A 21,076-nucleotide genomic window follows, 5' to 3' on the forward strand; every position below is an offset into this window, starting at 1 on the left:
TGCATGGAAGTGTCGAAAGAGTGATCTCAGTGTCACCTCTCTCTTCCGACATTTGTGGCATTGAAAGAAGCGCATTCCAGGCATCTGAAAAGTATAAAGAGGCATATATGCCATATTTAATTTGCTAGATTTTTTTATGCCTAATTTCAAGGTAGCAAACAAAACCAAGTAGAACACATAATATATGATGCTAAGAGGTACTAAGGAACTTTTCTGATATTCTGAGGCTTTAATCCTTAATTCATGGCGCTAAGCACCTCTCATATTGCTAGATGTAGTACTATAACAGCATGCGCATCTCCATGGCCACCACAGGATGAGGGGTTTGGTCTAGCAATCTCGGTAATAGCCTCCAGCCATACCAGCAGCAACCATGGCGTTTAAAGCATGATGAGTTTCTGCATGAATTAAAGGCAAGCCAAGTGATGCTCATCCATTAATATTCCCTTTGGTTCAGTGCAATGTCATGACACATTAAGGAACCCCACCCAGTTTAAATTAATCCAGAGCCCTCCACTGTGACAATCCCATAGATGTGTTGCTTTCGGATATTAAATCCCCACAACTCACAATGTACAATTATTTGACTTCCAATGCTCAGAAAGTTAAAACGATAGCATCAGACACACAGCACCAAATTGCTGCTGCCCAAACAGCAGAATTTCAGTGTTTGGCAAAGCATATACCTTTCATTTTTATGACTGTCAGTGATTGCTGACAGCATTCTGAACAACTATTTAAGTGTGCACCCCCTAAGAGCAACTAGGAACATTAAATAATGACACCATAATTTAATACGAAATATGCAGCATCTTGTTACATGAAAATTCACTTCTAGAGCTGCTAGTTCATTTCATAAAACACCTACCGGTGTAACTTTATAAAGGGAGCCAGCACACTTCTATGCATAGCCAAAAAACAGGTTAACGCTCAGTCACAGGTTGCTCCAGAAAAACTGCTTTCCCCACGCTTGCCGGTTGCTTCAGAGCTGGTCAGAGTAGTACAAAAATATCTTGACTTAACCTCTCTAGTTCATGCTCGAATCTCAATAAGCGATTGCAAATCAGTGGCTCATCATGACAAGGAAGTTATTTTACTGCAGGCGTGATTGAATTTCAGGTGACATCCAGTTTTCTTAAATTTAAGCACTCAGGGCGATTCAATATGGCTAGTATGCATGAGACAAAAATTTGGCAGAAACACTTAAGACTGCTTAAATGTGAGAATGCGAAAGCATTACAGTGCTCAGTCATGCTATGTTGCAGAATGACTATGAGTGAGAGCTGTGACTATGACCCATGACCAGACATATTTTGTTCAAAATCTACACACATTACATTATGTTACTTGTAAAGTGCTCAGTCCAGCTGCATTGCAGAATGATTCATGGATCAAGATTATGATTACACGTACTTTGTACAAACTCTAAACACCTTACATTACTTGTAAAGTGCTCATGGTGATATGCTGCAGAACGACTTAGTCATGGCTTTCATAGGTCATATTATGTACGTTCCATCATTCAAAACTACGCAGACTATCGTATCGCAACGCTAAACGTGCACTATGCGAAGGCTGCTTGTTAAAGGGGGGAGGGGGGGGGGGGGGGGGTTGTCGCCATGCAATGCTGCCGACGACGCGGATTTATAATTATGGTCGGGCCAGGAAACTACATCATCCAAACTTGGTATAGAAAAAGCAAGACTGGCGTATGCCATCTCTGCGTCAAATTCCAGCGCGAATAAGCGGGCGATTTAACCGGCAGAAGCCTTTTACGGTGCGCGTTTAGCGTTGCAACAGTTTGTACGTGTTCGCTACATTTTTGTTGTGGCATCGTACACCGGCGTACTACATCATCCGAAGCTCCTGCCATAGACCACGGCGGACGGCGAATTTCGTGCCAGGGACGGCGACGGACGCCGGCTTTTGTGTTAATTGGACATATAACGCCGACGGTACGCTCTGAAGTTGCCGCAAGAAGGGCCCGGCGCTTGCTGCATGAATCTTACGATGCTTACAGTCTTGCTGGGCTTGCCGTTACAGTCTTACAGGCTTACAGTCTTGCCGTTAGTATCTCGAGTTACAATCATACAGTCACGCCAAGGCACTGCCAGCGCTATCTCCATGCAAGGCACGGTGCAAGCCGAATTCGGAACTTAGAACCACTCAGTGTTTGTGGATCTTAAATGTACGTTTCTCGTCCACATTGTAATTTCGCCACCATCGGTAAGTTGCTTTTTTTCCATAGAATAAAGGCTAAAATAAGAAAATCAAATAAATTTTGTATTTCGCTGGAAAATGCAGAAACTGAAAGCAATTGTTCACCACACGCGACGACTGGGAGCAGCGTCGTCTGCTTCGGAGCACAAGCAGACGCCAGCCGCCGCTGCTACGCGTGTTCGTTCACGCGTGCTTCTACCGTAGTGGCCATAGTCTCAAAAAACAATCCTTATTAATAGCTTACAGAGATGGATAATTCGGCACACGTACGCTATTTGTGCACTAGAACGAAAGCAGTGAGAAAGATCGCACGCGGCCAAGTACTTTTTTTTCGCAGCTGTGGCGCTCTTCCACGACGACGTGATGCTGGCGCCGCGGCGCGCCGAGTTCGAATTTTGCCGGCGTATCGCCGCTACCGCGCTGCCCGGACGTGACTCGGCAAGATATCTTGATACGCTGCTGTTCAAGAGAGAGAGAAAAGCAGCTCAAATGCACAGTTCCTTCGAATGCTTCGGAGCTCAAGATGGCTGGCGACGAAGGTGCGGTTTGTTTGTTGCGGGTGGGCGACGATGGCCCTCGGCGAAAGTTGAAGCTGGCTGAGCGTAATCTACGAGGTCTGAAAGCCGCCATCAATGCCTGCGGTCTCCTGGCTGGAGAAGTGGATGTTGGCGTCGGCCGCTTTCAGGTAACTTTTTAACTTTTCAATGTGCAATGTTTTAGCTGATAATTCATTGACACGTATCTGTTAGTTTATGTATATTCATCAAGGGTATTCAAAACCACCAGTAAAAGCTTTTTGCACGCTGTTTGTTAAAAGCTTTTTGCACGCTGTTTGTTGATTTGTCATTGTGCGGAAATTTACTTAGCGTGAGTCAAGATGGAAGCTGATTGTACACGCACGACAAATCACGAAGAAACGGGAAGGAGCCCAAGATGGCAGGCGCGCTTGCTTCTTTTCCGGCGCATTGTTCGCTGATTGTGAAACATAATGATTATAACTGGCGCAAGGGCACCAGAGTATATGCATCATCTCGCAAGGACTGTTTTTGCTTTCCACCGAAATTTCATGCGTGCCGTTCGCAAAGTCGCAGACTTCGCACTGGCATGCATGGTCTCGTTTTGTTTGGTGGCGTCTTTGGGCCTAAGCCCATGCGGCCTTGAGTTGCTGCCGGATTGAGACAAATCGGGCCGCAACTGTTCATATCTGGCTCACGAAATAGGGCGATTCCACACTGAACAGCCAGATGTTATGAGTTGCGGCTAGATTATTCTCAATACGGCCGCAACTCGGGGCCGCATGGGTAGGGCTTAAAGACGCCACAAAAAAAAAAAAAAACGAAACCATGCACGCCAATGCGCGTCTTCACGACTCCGCGTAAACTTCAATTATATAATTATATATGTAATCGTGCACTTGAAGTGTATGCTTAGAATATTTGGATAGATAAATTTGCTCTTACAACTGAAAAATGTTGCGGAAAATGCCCCTTTAAAAGAGGCCCTGCTTCAATTGTATTATTGTTATGCTGTTGTGGCTAGCAGTCCCCTTGCTCAGCTAGCTGCAAAGGGATTAATTGTGGCATCATGACATTGTCTTTGAAGGGCGTTTACGGCGTTCTAAAGTGGGTGTTTGAGTGTTTGTAGTAATGTCCGAGAACTTTAATTATTTACTTATTTATTCATGTTACCTTCGAAGGGTAGTTGGGCGGCGGGTGTGGGCCTGTACGCTCGGTAGGCATGATATTGCGAGGAATTGCTCCTGAAAAATTACATGAAATGAAAATTCAACAGCGAGAGCTTCGCGCAATCGTGTTCATTATTGACTTGTATTGGCAAAAGAGCCTGTTGCAAGCTGGATTATTGTCACGTCCGCCCGAAGAAAGTGCCAGGTAATATTTTTGCCGTGCAGATTTCTGCGCACGCAGCCGCTGCCCTACACCTCCCCATGGTGGGGCTTTGCTGCCTGGAATAAATTAACAATCAGTGCTTTCAGGGGCAGATTTGCAGCTACTTTTGTAGATGGCAGGTGAAAATCGAGGGGAGGGGGAGGGACGGTTTGATTTGAGCAATGCGTTTCTTAAACTGCCTTTGTCGAAAAACGGTGCTTATCATGGTTTTCCCATAAAATGTCTTACTAAGGGGAATGAGGGAGGGAGCCCCTCCTCTAAAAAAAAAAGAAAAAGTCGTGCCTGGGTGTTTCGCATGCTACTGCTGGGGCTTGTCTTTAACTAGATAAAGAGGAGGAGGGAAAGACAGGGATGTTAAGTTCAGCAATAATGCACAGGGATGCTGTATTTTTTTTTGCTTGCATATTATTTTTTGTGTACATTCCTCTATTTCTGATTTCAGAAGTTTAAAAAAGTACCAATCTCTTGTTTGCTTTTTAGGCTGTTCTACATGTGGAGGTTTGCACCTTGGAGATATTGAAGAGCCCAAAAAGCAAAGGGAATGGCATTTTTTCCAGTATTGCACTGCTGAGCTGGAAAGAAATAATTTAGCCCATGGTAGTTGTGCATATATATATATATAGCAAAAAGCGATGAGCAGAAAAGGATTTCTGTTGCTTAGTATAGTAACACACCATGTGAAAATATAAGGCATGATTGATTTGATATGCATATGGCTGTTAACCGAGTGTAATGGAATTAATTGTTGAGGTTTTATTTTAGGTTAGAAAATATGTTGGATTAAGTTTTCATACATGACTTCATACATCCATTTCCCCACACACCAGCCAAACACTATGATGGAACATGTTCATGGCTGGATAGGGTAGAAGGATGCCTGCCACTCTGCGGCAGCCAATTTCTCCCCTGTTCCTCGACTAAGCAAAACAAGTGGTTGGCAGCTGCATTGATTCACTTTGCACTCCCCTTCAGGAAGCACTCGTGTTGCACATTTACTATGTTATGGAGGTCAGAAAATGCACTTCACATATGTTGCTCTGCTATTGAAAAGAAATGGGAGGTATGTGCCACTCATTAGTATGGTTTTTAGCCAAAAGTACGGATTAAATCTGATGATGAGTTAGTATTTTAGGCACCCTAGAAATTCAGCATAATTTTGCGAACTTGCAATCATACATAGTAGATGTATGGAAATGTGGGACTGTGCAGCTACCAAAGTCTATTGCTCTTTTGTTTTTTTTCAATAAGCGGTTGACATCAGTGAAGCACCTCCATGGGTTCAAAGTTGATAAGTCCAGCTATCAAAGGAGCTCTGCATTTTTTTAAGTTGGTGTGCGGGTGTAGTTTGGAGCAAAAACATGAAATGTGGCGACTTTTGCGTATTGGTTATTTTATAAGTATTTATTGTTGGGCTAGTGAGGATGCATTCACTGTGGTGTGTAGTGCTAGGAAATCACACAAATAATATTAAATGGAACAAATTTACTTTGTATCACAAACTCCTTTCCCATCACTTGTGTTGTTTTGTTTTCCTGGTGTCACACCATCATAAGTTAGCATTTTTGTCGGTCAGCATAATTTCGCCAACTTGCAATGATACATAGTAGATGTATGGAAATGTGGGACTGTGCAGCTACCAAAGTCTATAATTCTTTTGTTTTGTTTTTCCAATAAGCAGTTGTCATCAGTGAGGCACCTCCATGGGTTTAAATTTAAGGGATAAAATTTAGGTTTTTAGTATTATGTCTTGCAGAGGCTGCCGAATATTAAAAAAGAGGAAAACTTGGAATGGTGCGTTTATTTTCTGATTCTAAAGAGAGGAGCAATTTAAGGTTTAGGGTGAGTAATATAATAAAGAGAATCAGTAACAATGTTACATTTACACAGTATTGCTGAGTTTACAGTTTTGATCATCCTCTAGTGATCGATATGTTGTACCCAGTTTACAAACTTTCTCAAGTCATCCTTGTTTTTACATTCTGTGCAGCTCCTAGAAAGAGATTTCAGTGAGTATGTTGACCTCATGGATAATGATGATGAAGTGCCTTACAAGGCTGTTCGGGTTGTGGAGCAGCTTACTGGCACAAGGGTCACGACAGAGGAGGTATATTATTATTGCATGTTGTTATTGCTATTTTTTGCTGCACTGTGCAATACAAGAGACGTTTAGAATGACCAGTAGTACCCTTACCAAAGCAATGCACAAAGCTACAAAACTAAAGAACCAAGTCGGATGAAAGGCAAGGAAGTGTGAATAAAAGAAAGTTGGCTTGAAGCTGGGACCAATAATAACCCATATCTGGTGCCATTATTTTGCAACGAAGGGATGCAAAACTGAAGCTGCCATGCTAGCTGTCATATTTTATACAGTCCCACAAAAACTAATTCTGCATTAAAAGTACTCTGAAGACAGTGTGCGTGTTTCTCTTCAAAACGAAGATAATTTTGTGGTAGTATCAGTTTTCCAGCCTCACAGGTTCATGCCAGGAAAATTTAACAGAGAAGTGTGGTCCTGAACAGTAATTATCATACATAGTCTTTTTCTGCATGACAGTGTGGCATGCCCAAACAAAATCTTGTCCTAATGTCTCTTACATATTGCACCTTTTAGTGTGTTGTTTGGTCAAACTGGAAGCGAGCAGATGGAACTCTGGATGCATGCAGCATGCAGTCACTAACTCCTGTTTTTGAATATATTTTTCAGGCAGGTACATCAAGTGCACCTAGCACAATGACGTCTAGGGCTCCTAGCCGTATCCCTATGACATGAAGTGTACTCAGCCCTGCAGAGTCTTTGGAAGAGCCTCTCAACTTCATCTTAACAGAGAGGTAAATCAGGGTTGCTTGATATCATGCTGCACTAAAAGAGGGAGGAAATATCTGCTTTACCATAAAATGATTTTGCGGTGGAAAGTTTTTTTTTTCTGTGTGTTTCAGTCTGCAAGCAGACATTTATATGTTGCCCTGTTTGGGTTATGAACTTATTGATTTGATTTTGGAAGGGCCCACATATTGAGGTTTCTAAGCAGTATTTCATTAATTTATGTGCATTGGCAAGGACTAGGGAAAAGTGAGGGATGGCAGCAACAGTGAAAATTGCTAATCATTTCCTTGAGAAGCTGAATAGAAGGCTGTTTTCTGAGAATACAACCCATGGAGAGCCTCCTACTACAAATGGATATATGAAGCTCTCACGATCGCATCATCCGGAGGACAAAAAGCTGGGCAGTTGGTTTGAATTGTCATGTACTAACAATACTGAAAATGACAGACCAAGAAAGACGCAACACAATGCAGTGCTAATATAACTGAATCTTTTATTTAGAAAGAACTGTTTTGATGTAAAAGCCGCACATGGAAACGAGGATAAGCAACGAACACTTCCTGAAGTTAAAACGATGACAATAAAATGGTTCAAACAGATACCAGTGGGACATTTTTACATGCCCCAGCCCTTCAAGCAAACGAAGTGCCAAGATGGCAGGCAAAATGCACAGTCAGAGCCAATCAATCGTGCCTTGCAAGCACAGATTTTAGGGCTGCACTCATTTTATGCAGGTTCACTGGAGCCTTTGCCATACACGGTTCCCCATCTTCCAGGATAAAAAATGCTTCTACCACTTCAAGTGATTCTTGGTTCCGACTTCTGTATAGTACACGCATGCCTTTCAAATCATATTGACAACCCCTGCAGTCCCAGCATCACAGAATGTGATTGGAGCAAGGCAGTTTGTCCATGGAATGCTGGTGTTCTTTGAGGTGTGTATTACACTATGCCCAGTTTGCCCTATGTATGTTTTACCACAGGAAAGAGTAATTTTGTACACTACCTCTTTTGTGCATGGCAAAACCCCTTCGTGACGAATACTGCATTCGCTCCTGGTGTCATCCATATTGCTCTGTTGCATGACTGCTGGACTTATCCTTTTCACCTTATCTTCTGCTTTCAAAAATACTTGAACCTGATACCTATCGCCAATTTTCTTAAGTGGTGTGAAACCCCGTGAACAAGTGCGATGGCAGAAGATAGCTGAATAAGGGTACGTACAGCGGTTGGCTAGCGGCTGAGCAATGTAGATGACGACACGAGGAGCAGGTGCAGTATTCGTCACAAAGTGGCTTTTTTGCCATGCAGGGAAGGGGTAGTGTATGAAATTCCTATTTGCTGTGACAACACATGCACAGGGCAAACTGGGTGTTGTGTAAGTACACACCTGCGTTCCCTGGGCAAACTGCCTAGTTAGCTAATCACGTCATGCAGTGCCGGACCGCAGGGGTTGTCAACCAGATTTGAAAAGCACACGGATACTGTACAGAAGTCAGAACCAAGTGTCACTTGATGTGGTAGAAGCATTTTCTATCCTGGTAGGTGTGAAACTGTGTATGGCAAAGGCTTCAGTGAACCTGCATAAGAATATTGTGCAGCCCTGCAATCTGTTCTTGCAAGGCATAACTCACCGACCCTGACTGTGCATTTTTCCTGCAGTCTTCACTCTTTGATTACATTCATGTCTGTTTAAACATTTTTATTGTCATCTTTCTAACTTCTGGGAGTGTTCATTGCTTATGCCGTTTTTCAACTGCAGCCTATGAACATTTCTTTCTAAAGAAAGATTCAGTTATTAGCCTGCACTGTGTTGCCTTCCCTCTTCCTTGGTCTGTCATCTTTAGTGCTGTTACAGTATGGCAGATCGCGTCATGCCTGCCAAGAACTTGATTCCCTCTACTCACTGTTTTGTTCTTCACACCATTCCACAGTGAATATTTTACCAAGATTTGTACAGAACAATTTGAACACTGTCATTTTAAGAGGAGTGTCAGTTCTTTGTTGGTGTGAAATTTGTTTTGAGTCCACGGTTCTACTATATTCAATTAATGGGTCATTTGGCACACTAAGTGTCTAGCAGGAAGTCATCACTGTTTTTCCAGCCATGATGCAATTGTTGACAAAGCGTTTCATTCTTTTTCCCTGTGTGTTTCGCATAGCTTTAATTCTCAGTTCGCACAAATTTTTTCTCTAGGTGGTGGGCGGGGGACTTTCTTTTTTGATACTAAGATATATTAATTGCCTCCCTTTAGCCAAGAAGAAGACTATTGTAAAAGTTTTTCCCTCCCGGAGTTCAGCTTTTTGCCTGAAGGACAAGACAGCCCAATTTGTTCCTATGTAACGAGAAGAATTGTTGATGCTGTGTACCAAGAGATGCTAAAGCACACATTGTAAGCAAGATGGCATTTTCTTCAGTTAGACTTTCAGTATTTTAATATGCATGTTCTATAACTCATTTATATTGTTGGGAATCATATTTTGCAGGTACCCTTCGAAAAAGTTTTTCCAGAATGTAGGATGTTCACTTGTGCAGCGCTGCCCACACCTAGCTGATACATGTGGTAGTGGGCATGTGAGTATTTTGCGCTGCAACTTATAAGTGATTTTGTTTTAATGTGATACAAGCTCATGGCAGGGCAGCCTTCTTCTGTTTCAAGTACAAGTAGACATCTAATTGCCAGAAATGTTGTTCTGTAAATCCTGTAATTCTGTAAACAATGCCTGCAGCGCATTTCTCAAAAAAGAGTGCATTCTTTGTTTTACATTCTGTTTTCTCTGTATTGGCGGGTTTGATTTTGCAGATGTGATGTGCGAGATTTTGGGGAGCAGGAAAAAAACTCAGGATTTAAGTACTAAGGTTATGAACAGGAACTAACGTTGTTAACAACTTTGTGCGAGTAAGGGATCACCACTGGTCTAATTTTCTTTTCAAAAAGTTCACCCTCCTTGCTCTTTGTTTTTCTTTCTTTTTTAAGTAACTCTCAGCGACTGCTTAACCAAAGAAGGAAAGCCTGCTGGTATAGCTTTTGAATCAGTCAAAGCTTTTCTGCACTGTGTGTAGTCATACAGTGCCGGAAAGCTTTGATGGACAGGTTCAAAAGCTGAGCCAGGCAAGCTTTCCTTCTTTGTTTAACCTCAGCCGCTGAGAAGTTACGGGAAAAGGTTGATGCTCACTCCCACAGAGTTGCTCATAATCTGAAGCCTGTTGCTATCAGTTTATACGAAGTTCCTATGGTCTTTTTTGCTCCTTGAAAACTCCCTTGGTCAAATGTTTAGGGGATTCCTCCAGCGTGGAGTACATATGTAAAAAGGAAGTAATTACTCATTGGCATCCACCCGAGCGCAGCCATACGGCTACAAAGGATACAGCTTTCTCAGGAACTTCGTAGTTAAAGAAAGATTCGTCCTGGTCGGGGAAAGCTGTATAGCTTTCCTTTGTAGCCGTATGGCTGCGCTCAAGTGGATGTTAGTAATTTCTCCCTCATTGTTATTACTGGACCAGCCACATGATTGAATCTGCTAGTACAGAGAAGATAGATTGTCAAATGAAGCATGCAAACCCTTTTGTGAAGAGTGTTGCAAAGTTCATTTATAGAATTGTGTTGTGTGGGAAAGTGTACATCGCCCAGGTGGACTGAAGTATCAGTGACCGCGCCTAAGAGGAAATATCGTTGAAAATGGTACAGGTTCACATTGCGGCATTAATGTCAGGACTGCAGGAAAGAAGAACAGAAAATAAGTGAAGCAAGGCCTCAAGATGTTAGCATTGTAAGCGGAAGTAAGGAAGATGCCCACCTGCACGTCATCGGATGGAGCCGCACTATATAAAAAAAAAAGCGGGAGATCCTCTGTTCGCACTCCATCATTGATTATACATAAAAATTGAAATTCAGTTGTTCAGTATGTTTCAAGCAATTCATGATTGACGTGTACTTTCCTTAACATTACTCATGTTCTGCCCCATGCTTATATACTTGTCTTTCTTACTCTCCCATCCCTCCATCCTCGCCTCAAGGTTGTATAATCCGCCACTTCTGGAATCTATAGAGAGTTGCAAGTAGCGTAGGTTCTGTCATCCCTCCTTTTGTGTGCTGTCCTTTTTTTCGCTTGATCTCGAGTGATTTGAACACTACTTACATGTCACCATCGTTCAATTGTTGAAACAGAAATGGCATAAAAATAGAAACTAAATTACAAATTATTTAGCAATTGCAGAGAAGTATCACAGGGTGATTCATGTATACTAATGTGTAACGCATCATTTAAAAGAAGGAAACATGTAAGCAAAAATTTCGCCCCTGTACTACATTTAAAGAACACCATGTGGTCCAACTTAATCCTATATGTGTTGCTTTGGTACATTTAACCCCACAATTTATTTAAAAGGGAGACTTATGCATTAGCAAAAATCAGTTGTGCATATTTGCCCGCTTATTACATTCCAGGATTCATGGATCATGATGATTCACCAAAAGTATAAAAATGAGCGACGCAAGCTTGCATCGGACAGTTGTTGAGAACCAGCTCGAGTATGGAAGCAGTGTGAAAGAGGCTGTCTTCTGTTGACGATAATGGGGCCAGCTTCAAACATGGCGCTGTTGGGCACACCTTGGTGAGTGATTAAAGCTTAATCTTTCTGTATTTTTATTTATTTTAGTGTTATATTTAATGCAGGTACAGAGTTTGCCTTCTTGTGGGGAAGACTCCTACAGCCTCGGGCTTCATGAAGCTTTGCTTGTGGCTGAGTTTAAGAAGCCAAACAGAGACACTTCTCAAATGAGCTTCAGGATGGAGTTAACACACACGGAACGTATGAAGTAGCTTCCCAGCATGGCGGTTGCAGCAGCTCTCGGGAAATTTTCATATCTTATGCACATTGAGTGGGTGAGTTCATCAGAGCATGTGTGCAATTTATGAAGGATTGAGAACCTTGGAATCAGCTGCTTTCATTGCGGTACATTAGTGTTCAACACATTAGAATGAACTCACCGCTTTATGTGGAATCAGTGCAGAATAACATCACTATAACTAAATTATTTCTTGTGCACAATTTGCAGGGTTTCTTACTTCAGTGAACTGTAGTCAAAATTCCCTGTGTCTTCTAAGGCCTGCAGTGATTCTAATGTCACCGTACAAAAATAAGTTCTTCAATCCTCGACCTCGTTACTTATTTGTTTATTTCAATACTGCTGTGAATGAACCCTTATGCTGTTGAGTTGAACACACATAAGTGTACAAATGACGCAAGGTAGTTGGGCATCTTGTATTATTAGGGACGGAAGCATGAAAAATGTAATCAAAGTTTGAGGGTGCTTTAACACCTGCTTATGTATAATTCATACAGCACACATCAGATGGGAAGTAGGAACATAAGTGGCCCTCAACTTGCAACTGCTTGATACTTGACAACACCATAGAATAAATGCATTTTCCAATGAACTTAAGGATAGCGTGCCCATCATGAGCTCATCTTAAGTGGCGAAGAGGGTCAGAGAAAAAAATTTATTGATGAAATCACAATTCTAAAATCTTGGGGAAACAAGCATGCTTTTTTCAAACATATAAAATACTTTTATGTGAAACAATTCCTCGAGCACTTATGTAATGTTTTATGAAAGTTTTTGCTCAGAGCTTTCAAGAAGTTTTGCTGCAGGCAACCTGCTAAAATGTCTCTCATTGCTTTCTCATGACATCAAGGATTGCAGTAAGAGTAAAATTATCATACTGCGTATAAGTCAGCTTCTGTGATAGGATAAGTTTTACGCTCATAGCATTCCTTGTAAAAAGAAATGAACGGCCAATATTTTAGCAAGTTTTCTGCCAAAAAACGTCTTGAAAGCTCTCGGCAAAAATTTGCCAAATAGATTGCATAAGTGCAGAAAGACTTGTTTGACATACAATTAAATTATATATTTGGAATTGGCTTGTACGAATACATCTTCTCCTGAAGACTTCATAATTTGGACTTCATTAATACATTTTTGAACAGAGTAGACACCTAACATTTGGGTGCTTGTTTTTTTATGTGTAATGATGCATAACGCATTATTAGATTACCACCTGGTATTTTTCGATGACCACTGAATAATTTAAAATCTCATTTCTTCTGCTGTTTCGGTTTCAACAGCCAAATGTTGACTGTGACGTCAACGTGTGCTTACAGGTGATGCGAGACATGAAAAAACTGCAATATAGTCTGCTTCCACCTTCGTTGTCACTGCAGCTCTTGACGAAGGCTGGCTTCAGCGCTGCAGTGAAATAAAACGAAGAAGCAGTGATTATTTTGACATTTTGCCATGCCTCATGTGACACAAAAGCACTCCTTGACGTCACAGCCATCGTTCAGTCGTTGAAACCGAAACATGACAGAAAAAAATTCGATTAAATTATTGAGTGGTTGTAGGCGAATATCAATGGTGCTTCATGCGTAGTGGTATCTTCCGCATCTTTGTAGAGCAGAAAACATGCCACCAAAATTAGGTGTCTGTACTGCTTTAAATTCCTCTTCTGCCCTTAATTGCTGCTTGCAGAAAAAAAATTAAGTGATGGCTGCATACTTACAAACACATTTTTTTTGTTGTTCGCTGGTTCAGCAGTTTTTGTGTCATTGGATGACCGCTTCAGCCAGTAAGAACACAAATCTGCAAATCATGGGGCACATCTACATTCCTTGCAATCCAGCAAAAGGATGTCCAATCCACTGGTGGTCAACATGCTTACCTGTGCTTACAAAGCCTAAGACATGTACCTGTATGCATATGTTACTTATGCCCTTGCCAATATTAGCTGTTTGTTTTACAGTGAGCAACACCTGGAAAATGTAGGGGAGCTCTTATTTTGCAAGCTGCAGCTAATTCATACTTTTTGTCTCCTAATAAGTGACAGCTAATAAGCCCAGCACATGCCTCAGAAAACCAGCATTGTGAACCTGGGTGTGTTGTGCCTGAAACTATAAGCAACAGCTTTTGGAGGTCACCTATTGAGGTTTTTGTGAAGGACAAGTTTGCAGTAAACCTATCTGCCAGTTTACCTTTTCACCTTCCAGGATTGAAGTCTTGGAGCGCATGGCTATTTGGAATGAAGTTTACTCAGTTGACCGCTTGCACTGGGCCTTTGAGCCTCAAAGGAGAATGAGTTGTTTTTGCTCGCTTAGCTGGCAGAAAGGTTTATTGATGGTGAACTAGTACTTGGAAAAAAATATAGAAAGAAGATGTAGTACAGCACTGCTTTATGACTGAATGAGTTGTCAGTGCTGTATTATTTCCTGTTTTCCTTTGTTCATTTGATGTTGCATTGTTTCACCATTATGGCTGACCAGCTGCTTCAACAGCTTGTTATTATAAAGAAGCGTACTGTAAAGTTATTCTTCAGAATACTGTCAACAGGTTGGCATAATGTTTCAGGCTGCAGTTACATTCTCGGATTTTTTTTTTGCGAGGCATGTTTGGGTATCGATGAATGGATTGCATCTTGAGAGGATGGGGATAAAGAAAAATGTTGTACTCATGCTTCAGCTTGCATTGAAAGAAAACAAAGGATAGTGATTATCTCGTAGATTCCACAGTTGTCATGACAATCTACATTTGTCACACACTATAAAGCAAAAGTTCTTCCTCCCAGACAACCTTTAATAGCTGTGTTGAATAACTCAAAGCCTCTGGTAACGCTACCTGGCTGTGAAAAGAGCACAAAGTTTGACTCATACTGGTGCAAAGCACCAGTTGTTTATTAGATGCGTTTAAGATGCAGTAATTGCTCTGTATGCTAAATGAGCAGGCATCTTTATGATACACTTTTTGAGCACAGCTAGGTGCAGTGTACATTGATCACTTATGTGAAGTGCATCTTCTGTTGCTTAAAATGCATGTATTTTGCAATCATTCAAGAACACCTATGGAAAAGAGAGAGCTTATTCTTAGTTTGTAAGCACTAGAAAAAGTGCATTATGAAGGTGGTTACTGACCAGCCCAATTGAATGTTAGCATATTTTGTGGCATTGGAAATACTCTGGTGTATGTCATCGGCTGAAGTTTCCACCGGTTAATTTATGAAATTGTTAAGCTAGAAGACATGGTGAAAAAAAAGCAATAAGTGATGGGCACCATACGTGTCACAAAAAAAGGTTGATCTTTGGTGTCAGCAATGATTAAATCGGGTTTTCAGTGGTCACATTATGCAAAGGAATTGGAGAATTTATTTTGTTGATGCCGCTGAAAAAAATACCTTTTGCATATTCAGGGAATTCTGTGCATTATGTTTCCTCATCTTGACCGTATGAGCAGCGTGAATCATTTCCAAAAATAAATATCCCAGCGGGCAAGTTGTTCTGTTTAGTGCATGATTTTTCATCCCTTGTAGAATCAGCTAGAAGGCAAAGTAAATGCAAAGTTGTGCACTATTGTAATGGTCAACTTAAGATGATGATCCTGTGGTCTGCTCACTATCGTGCTTGATGTGCATAGACTAGCTTGAGCAGAGTGGTGAAAAATTGTCGACTCATTTATTTGTCACTTGTCAAATCAAATCTCAGTTCCTGGTGGATTTCAACTTGCTCGTGAAGAAAGACAGCTGCAAAGCAGTTGAAGATGGCATTCAGCAAGTGACCAGCTTTGCTGTGCTAGGGTCGCTATAGGCGCTATACTACCAAATTTACATCGCCTTTTGTAAATATTTTTCTCCAGACATTCAAGCTACACGTGTGCTCCAGCTGTTATGCAAAATCATCAACCAGCCTGGAGCAATGAATTTGCTGTTCATTCCTTTGGTAAGTTTCCATTAAGTACAGTTGGAGCTTCATAAGGGGGATGCACCAGCTGCTGGTGCTATTTCCTCTTGGTATAACGTGCCACCTATCAGTGGTAAAAAGGCCACTTTAGAGAATTAGAGAAAGAGGAGAATGAAAGTGATTACCTCTTCAGAAGGTTCATAGTCCCTGTGCAGTAAGCAGTGGCATGTGACAGCACCTCTTATCACTTTGCACATCTGATCGGTAACAGCTAGTATAAGGTCAAATGATGTGGCAACAAACTCGTTCTGCGCTATGAAATGAGTTGCTCTCCCAGACTCACTGCATCGTAATGGTGGACCGCTGAACCATTATTTTCAACCAATTTGTAGTTCTGTTGTCTACACTGTGCCTGAAAGCTTAATACAAAGCATCGGCAAGAGTAAGGAATTCATCTGGCAGTTTACTGTACACATAATGCCCTGTGCAGCCAGCATTTGTGACTGCCCTTGAATGCATCCTTATGCCACCATATCTTCTGGAAGGGATAATGAGAGCAATTGGGTTGCTCTGTTTTTTTGCTGAATCATTTATAAAATAATGCTGTGAGGGGGAAATTTTGGTTTTGTGGTTCAACGTCCCAACACAACTATGGCTATGAGGAACGCCATAGTGGAGCCCTCTGGATTATTTCAACCCCCTGAACGTTCACTGACACTGCACGGTACACAAACCTCTAGCATTTCACCTCCTTCGAAATGCGACCGCCCCCTTTTCGGGATCAAACCCGCGCCTTTCGGGTAAGCGCCTAGCACCATATCAACTGAGCCACCGCAGCGGCTTGCTAGGAAGGTAGTGAGCCTGGAAACATTCTGCTCCTCTTGTGCATATTTTTCTTCAAGCGGTTCAAATGTGGTAGCTGTAGACACCAGAGACGTTAGGAAGGTTAGCACTGTTTTTGGCATTTAATGATTTTGCACACGTTGCATAGAACTGAAAGCATGCTTTTTGTCCTATGTTTGGAGTATTTGTGTAAGCAGTGCCTGTGCTTGAAGGAATTCAAATGGCAGTTATACTGTTACAATGAATCTGAGGTGATGAATCTTACTCTTGCCGATACTTGTTTCGGAGCCGGCTCGGCGCCTTCGTCAGGGGTGACTGGTGCCACTAGCTAGCGTCTTTAAGTATGCATGGAGGGGAGCAGGAAGTCGAAAGGACTGCTGATGCAAAAGGCGCGGGGGATTGCGGGAGGGGTTAAGGCCATGAGTCGCGTCTGAAGGGAAGCAGTCAGTGGCGACTTGTCTTCTTTGAGCTGTAGAGCGAAGTCCCTGTGTATAATCTGCGGGCAGGTGTCCTATTGTGCGGTTGAAGTTTGGGTAGTTTGAATGTGCCATGATTCGAGTAAGAGCCTTTTTTGGCAATTCGTTTCTCTTCCGAGGATGCTGTTTCGTTAAAGTTGATTCTGTGTCTTATACCGGCTACAGGATTTCGCTCCCTTAATTGCGAAGTTGCGGATGTCACTCAGGGCAAAAAAAGAGAGCCTAATAATAATAGCTGTTGCATCACCTATATCTTTGAGGAAAAATTTTTGATTTATGACGTGTATCACAAGAGATATCTGTGATTAAAAACAGCCTCCACTGTTCCCTCTCAACTTGCTGAGCAAGAAACAAAAGATTACACACTGGCACCACACTCTGCCCAAGAAATCACCACCTGGCCATTCCAGCTCTTCTTTTTGCGCTCACTCTCCTGCCACGGCCAATACAGCACAGGGCCGAAATGAAGATGCCGCAATCTGCTGCCAGCCATTCACCCATCCTTCTTCACTGCGATTTTTGACAAGCAATTGACAGCTCTTACTGCTGACAGCGTGAGCTCAACAAGACCTGTTGTGCAAGGTGCCGTGCGAAAAGCCGCCACTGCAGGCCGCCGCGAAGCATTAAAGCTGACTTGTACCTGCACACTAAGTGGCATTTGTTCTATATAATGCAGTCATTTCATAGTCGCTTTCTGAACCGCTTTTCAGGGATCCTAAGTGCTGCCGACAGTAATCAGTTGTCGGATGGATCATCTTTTTTTTTGTGCAGGATGCCGAGGAAGCAGTGCCTTGCGTCACCTCATGCGTGGCGTTCTCTGGAGGTGACCTGGAACAGGCAGATGACTTGTTCCTGTATGTCGAGGGACGCAAGCTGATGCGAGTCATCGACACGCCAGTTGCCACAACTGCCATCATGGCAGCTTTCTGGCTTTTTATTATACTGTATCGAAATGGTGTTTACAACTTCCTGTGCATCATAGAGCATTTGTTCCTCAGCGTAACAATTTCAAAGCCTAAACTCGGTGCAAAGCGCTTTATAGCTATGCACAGAAAGGACTTTTAAAGTTCATTTTTGCTAGGGAGGGGGTTGATAGCTTTAGTGGTTGTGTTGGTAAAACTTTATTTTCCACAGTAGGGGTCCTGAAGGACACTCGGCTAGGCGCGAGGTGTAGAGGTCAGCTCCCACATCGGCATAGAGAGCCCAAGGCTCTCCACCGCTGCGTGGGCCTCCTGGAAAGCCCGAGGCTGGTCGTGTAGTGAAGCACTTTGTCCCAACGTTCTTGTTCTTTGCGTAGGCGTCGCTCGATGCACAACCACACAGCATATATGGTTCAAGCCCACACGTTCACTGCACTTTTCACACACATGTTGTTCATCGTAGTCTGGGTTGATGTGCTTCATGCGCAAGGGGTTGGGGTGTGAGTTCGTTTCGAGCAATCGTAATGTGACCGACTGGCTGCGGGTTAATATCTTCTCTGACAGGGAAAACTCTCGTCTGCCTGAATAAAAGTGCTTATTGAGCTCGTTGTACATGAATAATTGATCCCTGTACTCGATATGTGAGGTAGTGGGGGAAACCATCAACAGCCACATTTATGGCTGAATGGAGATTGAGGATCTCTCCAACCAGCCCTTTTTTATGTGTACTTTGTGCACTTGTGTATCGCAATAAATGTTGAATGTTTGTACCATGGTGTCGTTTCCAACTGAATGCATCCTTTCTGCAAGTGCATGCCGCCCTTCCACTGCTATGAAAATCGGTGGACATATGTCGTAAGCTACATTAAGTATTAAGGCATATAAGCACTGTTATTTGCTTGTAATAAAATACCTGAACCCAATGCATTTTTATTCCAAGGGTGTAAGGGTGCTAGAATCGCAAAAATGCCCTTTGGTAGGAGGTTATGGAATCTTGTGCAACCTAACACCTATTGTTTCAATTTCATCATTTTCGGGTGTACTGTTTCCGTTAAGTACCCGCCTGACGGTGGTACAAAACTGCAGGACACCTTTGCTTGTACGGTGCGAATTATAGACACCTCAAAACTCCTATAAAGGTGTTTTTTTTACTGTGTAGCGAATCGATGTGCGACGTGGGAGACCATCGTCGGCCCTCTCCACTGAAGTGTGGCGCTAGATTATACACTGCAGTAATCAGCAGCAAAAAGTAATTTTTCTATTCGCACGACATAACGGCCAGAGTTCATGGACCGTTTAGTGTATTTTGACTTGTACAATCGGTTAGTACCCACTATACAGTGACTACTACAATGAGAAAGTCTTTTGGCAAATGTAGCTGGATTTATGTAAGTAATAGCGCAGCAGCCCATTGCCGCTGCTAGAGCTTTGCTGTTTGCCAGGCATATTTAATTCTTTTGTGAAATATTCGATGCATATTTCATTCGGAGCTATCACCAGTCTGTCCATTCGATTCGGCAGCAAAACCACACTATTCGTATTCGAGCCTGTCACTTTCCCCTTTCTCACGCATTCTGTACTTCATCGCCACCATCGGCTCTGTGGTAGACAGAGGGCAGGCAGATGGTTTCTTGGCACATAAAAAAAAAACGAAAAAGGGAGGGGAAGGCCTAAGGATGCTTGCCAACATTTTGACAAGACGACTTGTCTTCGTCTGGGCCATGGAGGAAGGAAAGCAATCAGAAGAGAATATTATGTAGCATTTTTTGAAGCCGGCCGTGAGGCCCCCCCCCCTCCCACTTGGCCGCCGTCGCAGCGCGCTTGCGCATTCGCAGTAGACAATGCCGTAAACGACGCCACTTCACCTAACGTTACTATTAGCTGCGCCGTCGGCCAAAGACTCCCAGCAGTCCTTGCGAAAGCGCGTGACTTCCGGTACACATTTTGGTGCGCAGCTCGGGTAGCGAGGGCCTCTCCTGACGCTTCCTTCCTCCGTGGTCTGGGCAAAGCGTTCAGACCTGGCGAGGTTTAAATAGGACCTAGGGCCTTCACTCTGAAGAGGAAGGCCCGGTGAGAGGAGGGGGAGTGAAGTGGGAAGGGTGTTAGGATGGGGAGTGTGAACCCTGTCCAGGCATGATGGCTGCTAGATAGGATTAACCTGCTGGCGTGCAAAACTGAAAGGAAATAGGCCAGCTCTGCAGAAAGGAATCCGTCTGGGGGTGGGAGCGTGGCGAGATAGCGAACCTGGGCTTGAAAGGCTGTCTCCAGCTGCGACAGGTAGCTTTGTATGACTCGCTGGGCTGACCTGAAAAAACTAGAATGAAGAAAAAGCACGAAAAAATTAAATACAAAGACACAAAAAAAAGGAAATTAAAGAAAACGAGAAAATAGAGGAATATGAATTACTGAGAAAACCGGTGGTTTTTTTGAACATGTGCAGGGCCTTTTAAAAGAATTACGTCAGTGGCGGAAAGTACCTGAGAGATTCTAAGTTCAACTGGAAATGTTGATCCCTGCTGGTTCTAAAGTTTTACATTTGTTGATTACAAAATTCCTCTCTGCATTTTCTATCGCTTGTTTCTTTGAAGCCTGTTTCAAGAATGAATAGCTTAAGTCCATCGAAATTGTGACTACGTTGATCAAAATGTTCAAACACTGCCTTCTGTACGCTCTTTGCTGTGTCAGATCGGTAGCCATTTAGCCCGGCGCTGATTGATTTCGCGGTTTCTCCGATATATCCTTTCTGACAAAAGCAGCATTGAAGCAGGTATGTAATATTAGACGACGTGCAGTTAAAACAAGTCTTTATGTCGAAGACGAAATCACTTGCCATACTTTCAACAGTAATGTCGCTCTGTAAATGCTTGCATGTCTTTCATCAAGGTCGAGATCCCGAGCTTACTGTCGGCGGGCATTTCTTATCAAGCATAGCATGTACCAGAATATCTTTCAGGTTTGTGTTGCATCCGTATGTTACTCCTTCGTGCATCGGGAAATATTTTCTTGAGACGATCGTTGCTAGTTAAAATAGAGTGATATTTCTGCAGAATATCGTTTACGTTGGGAAGGGCGTTCGAGTATTTCGTTCTAAGTGCAGGGGCCGCTCACTGTTAAGTTTTGTTCGTTTTTTAAGTACAAAACCTCGCTATAGAGTGATT

The 21,076-nt window shown here is 42.6% G+C and overlaps 1 protein-coding gene across 2 annotated transcripts; it reads left to right on the plus strand.

Annotated features, from left to right (window-relative positions):
- Positions 1 to 2,643: 2,643 nt before the first annotated feature.
- On the plus strand, positions 2,644 to 18,694 carry LOC144116077 (uncharacterized). Of its 2 annotated transcripts, XM_077650733.1 has the most exons (10): positions 2,644 to 2,905; positions 6,115 to 6,231; positions 6,832 to 6,956; positions 9,207 to 9,344; positions 9,439 to 9,526; positions 10,970 to 11,016; positions 11,400 to 11,566; positions 11,629 to 11,838; positions 15,636 to 15,718; positions 17,770 to 18,689. In XM_077650733.1, exons 1-3 carry the CDS (start codon positions 2,744 to 2,746, stop codon positions 6,895 to 6,897), a joined length of 345 nt encoding a protein of 114 aa, XP_077506859.1. In that variant the 5' UTR covers positions 2,644 to 2,743; the 3' UTR covers positions 6,898 to 6,956; positions 9,207 to 9,344; positions 9,439 to 9,526; positions 10,970 to 11,016; positions 11,400 to 11,566; positions 11,629 to 11,838; positions 15,636 to 15,718; positions 17,770 to 18,689. The 2 variants fall into 2 exon arrangements, with proteins under 2 accessions (XP_077506859.1, XP_077506858.1); XM_077650732.1 differs by lacking the exon at positions 11,629 to 11,838 and having other exon boundaries at positions 17,770 to 18,694.
- Positions 18,695 to 21,076: the final 2,382 nt, after the last annotated feature.

Source organism: Amblyomma americanum, chromosome 1, assembly GCF_052857255.1.
Source record: "Amblyomma americanum isolate KBUSLIRL-KWMA chromosome 1, ASM5285725v1, whole genome shotgun sequence".
Classification (NCBI taxonomy): Eukaryota; Metazoa; Arthropoda; class Arachnida; order Ixodida; family Ixodidae; genus Amblyomma; species Amblyomma americanum.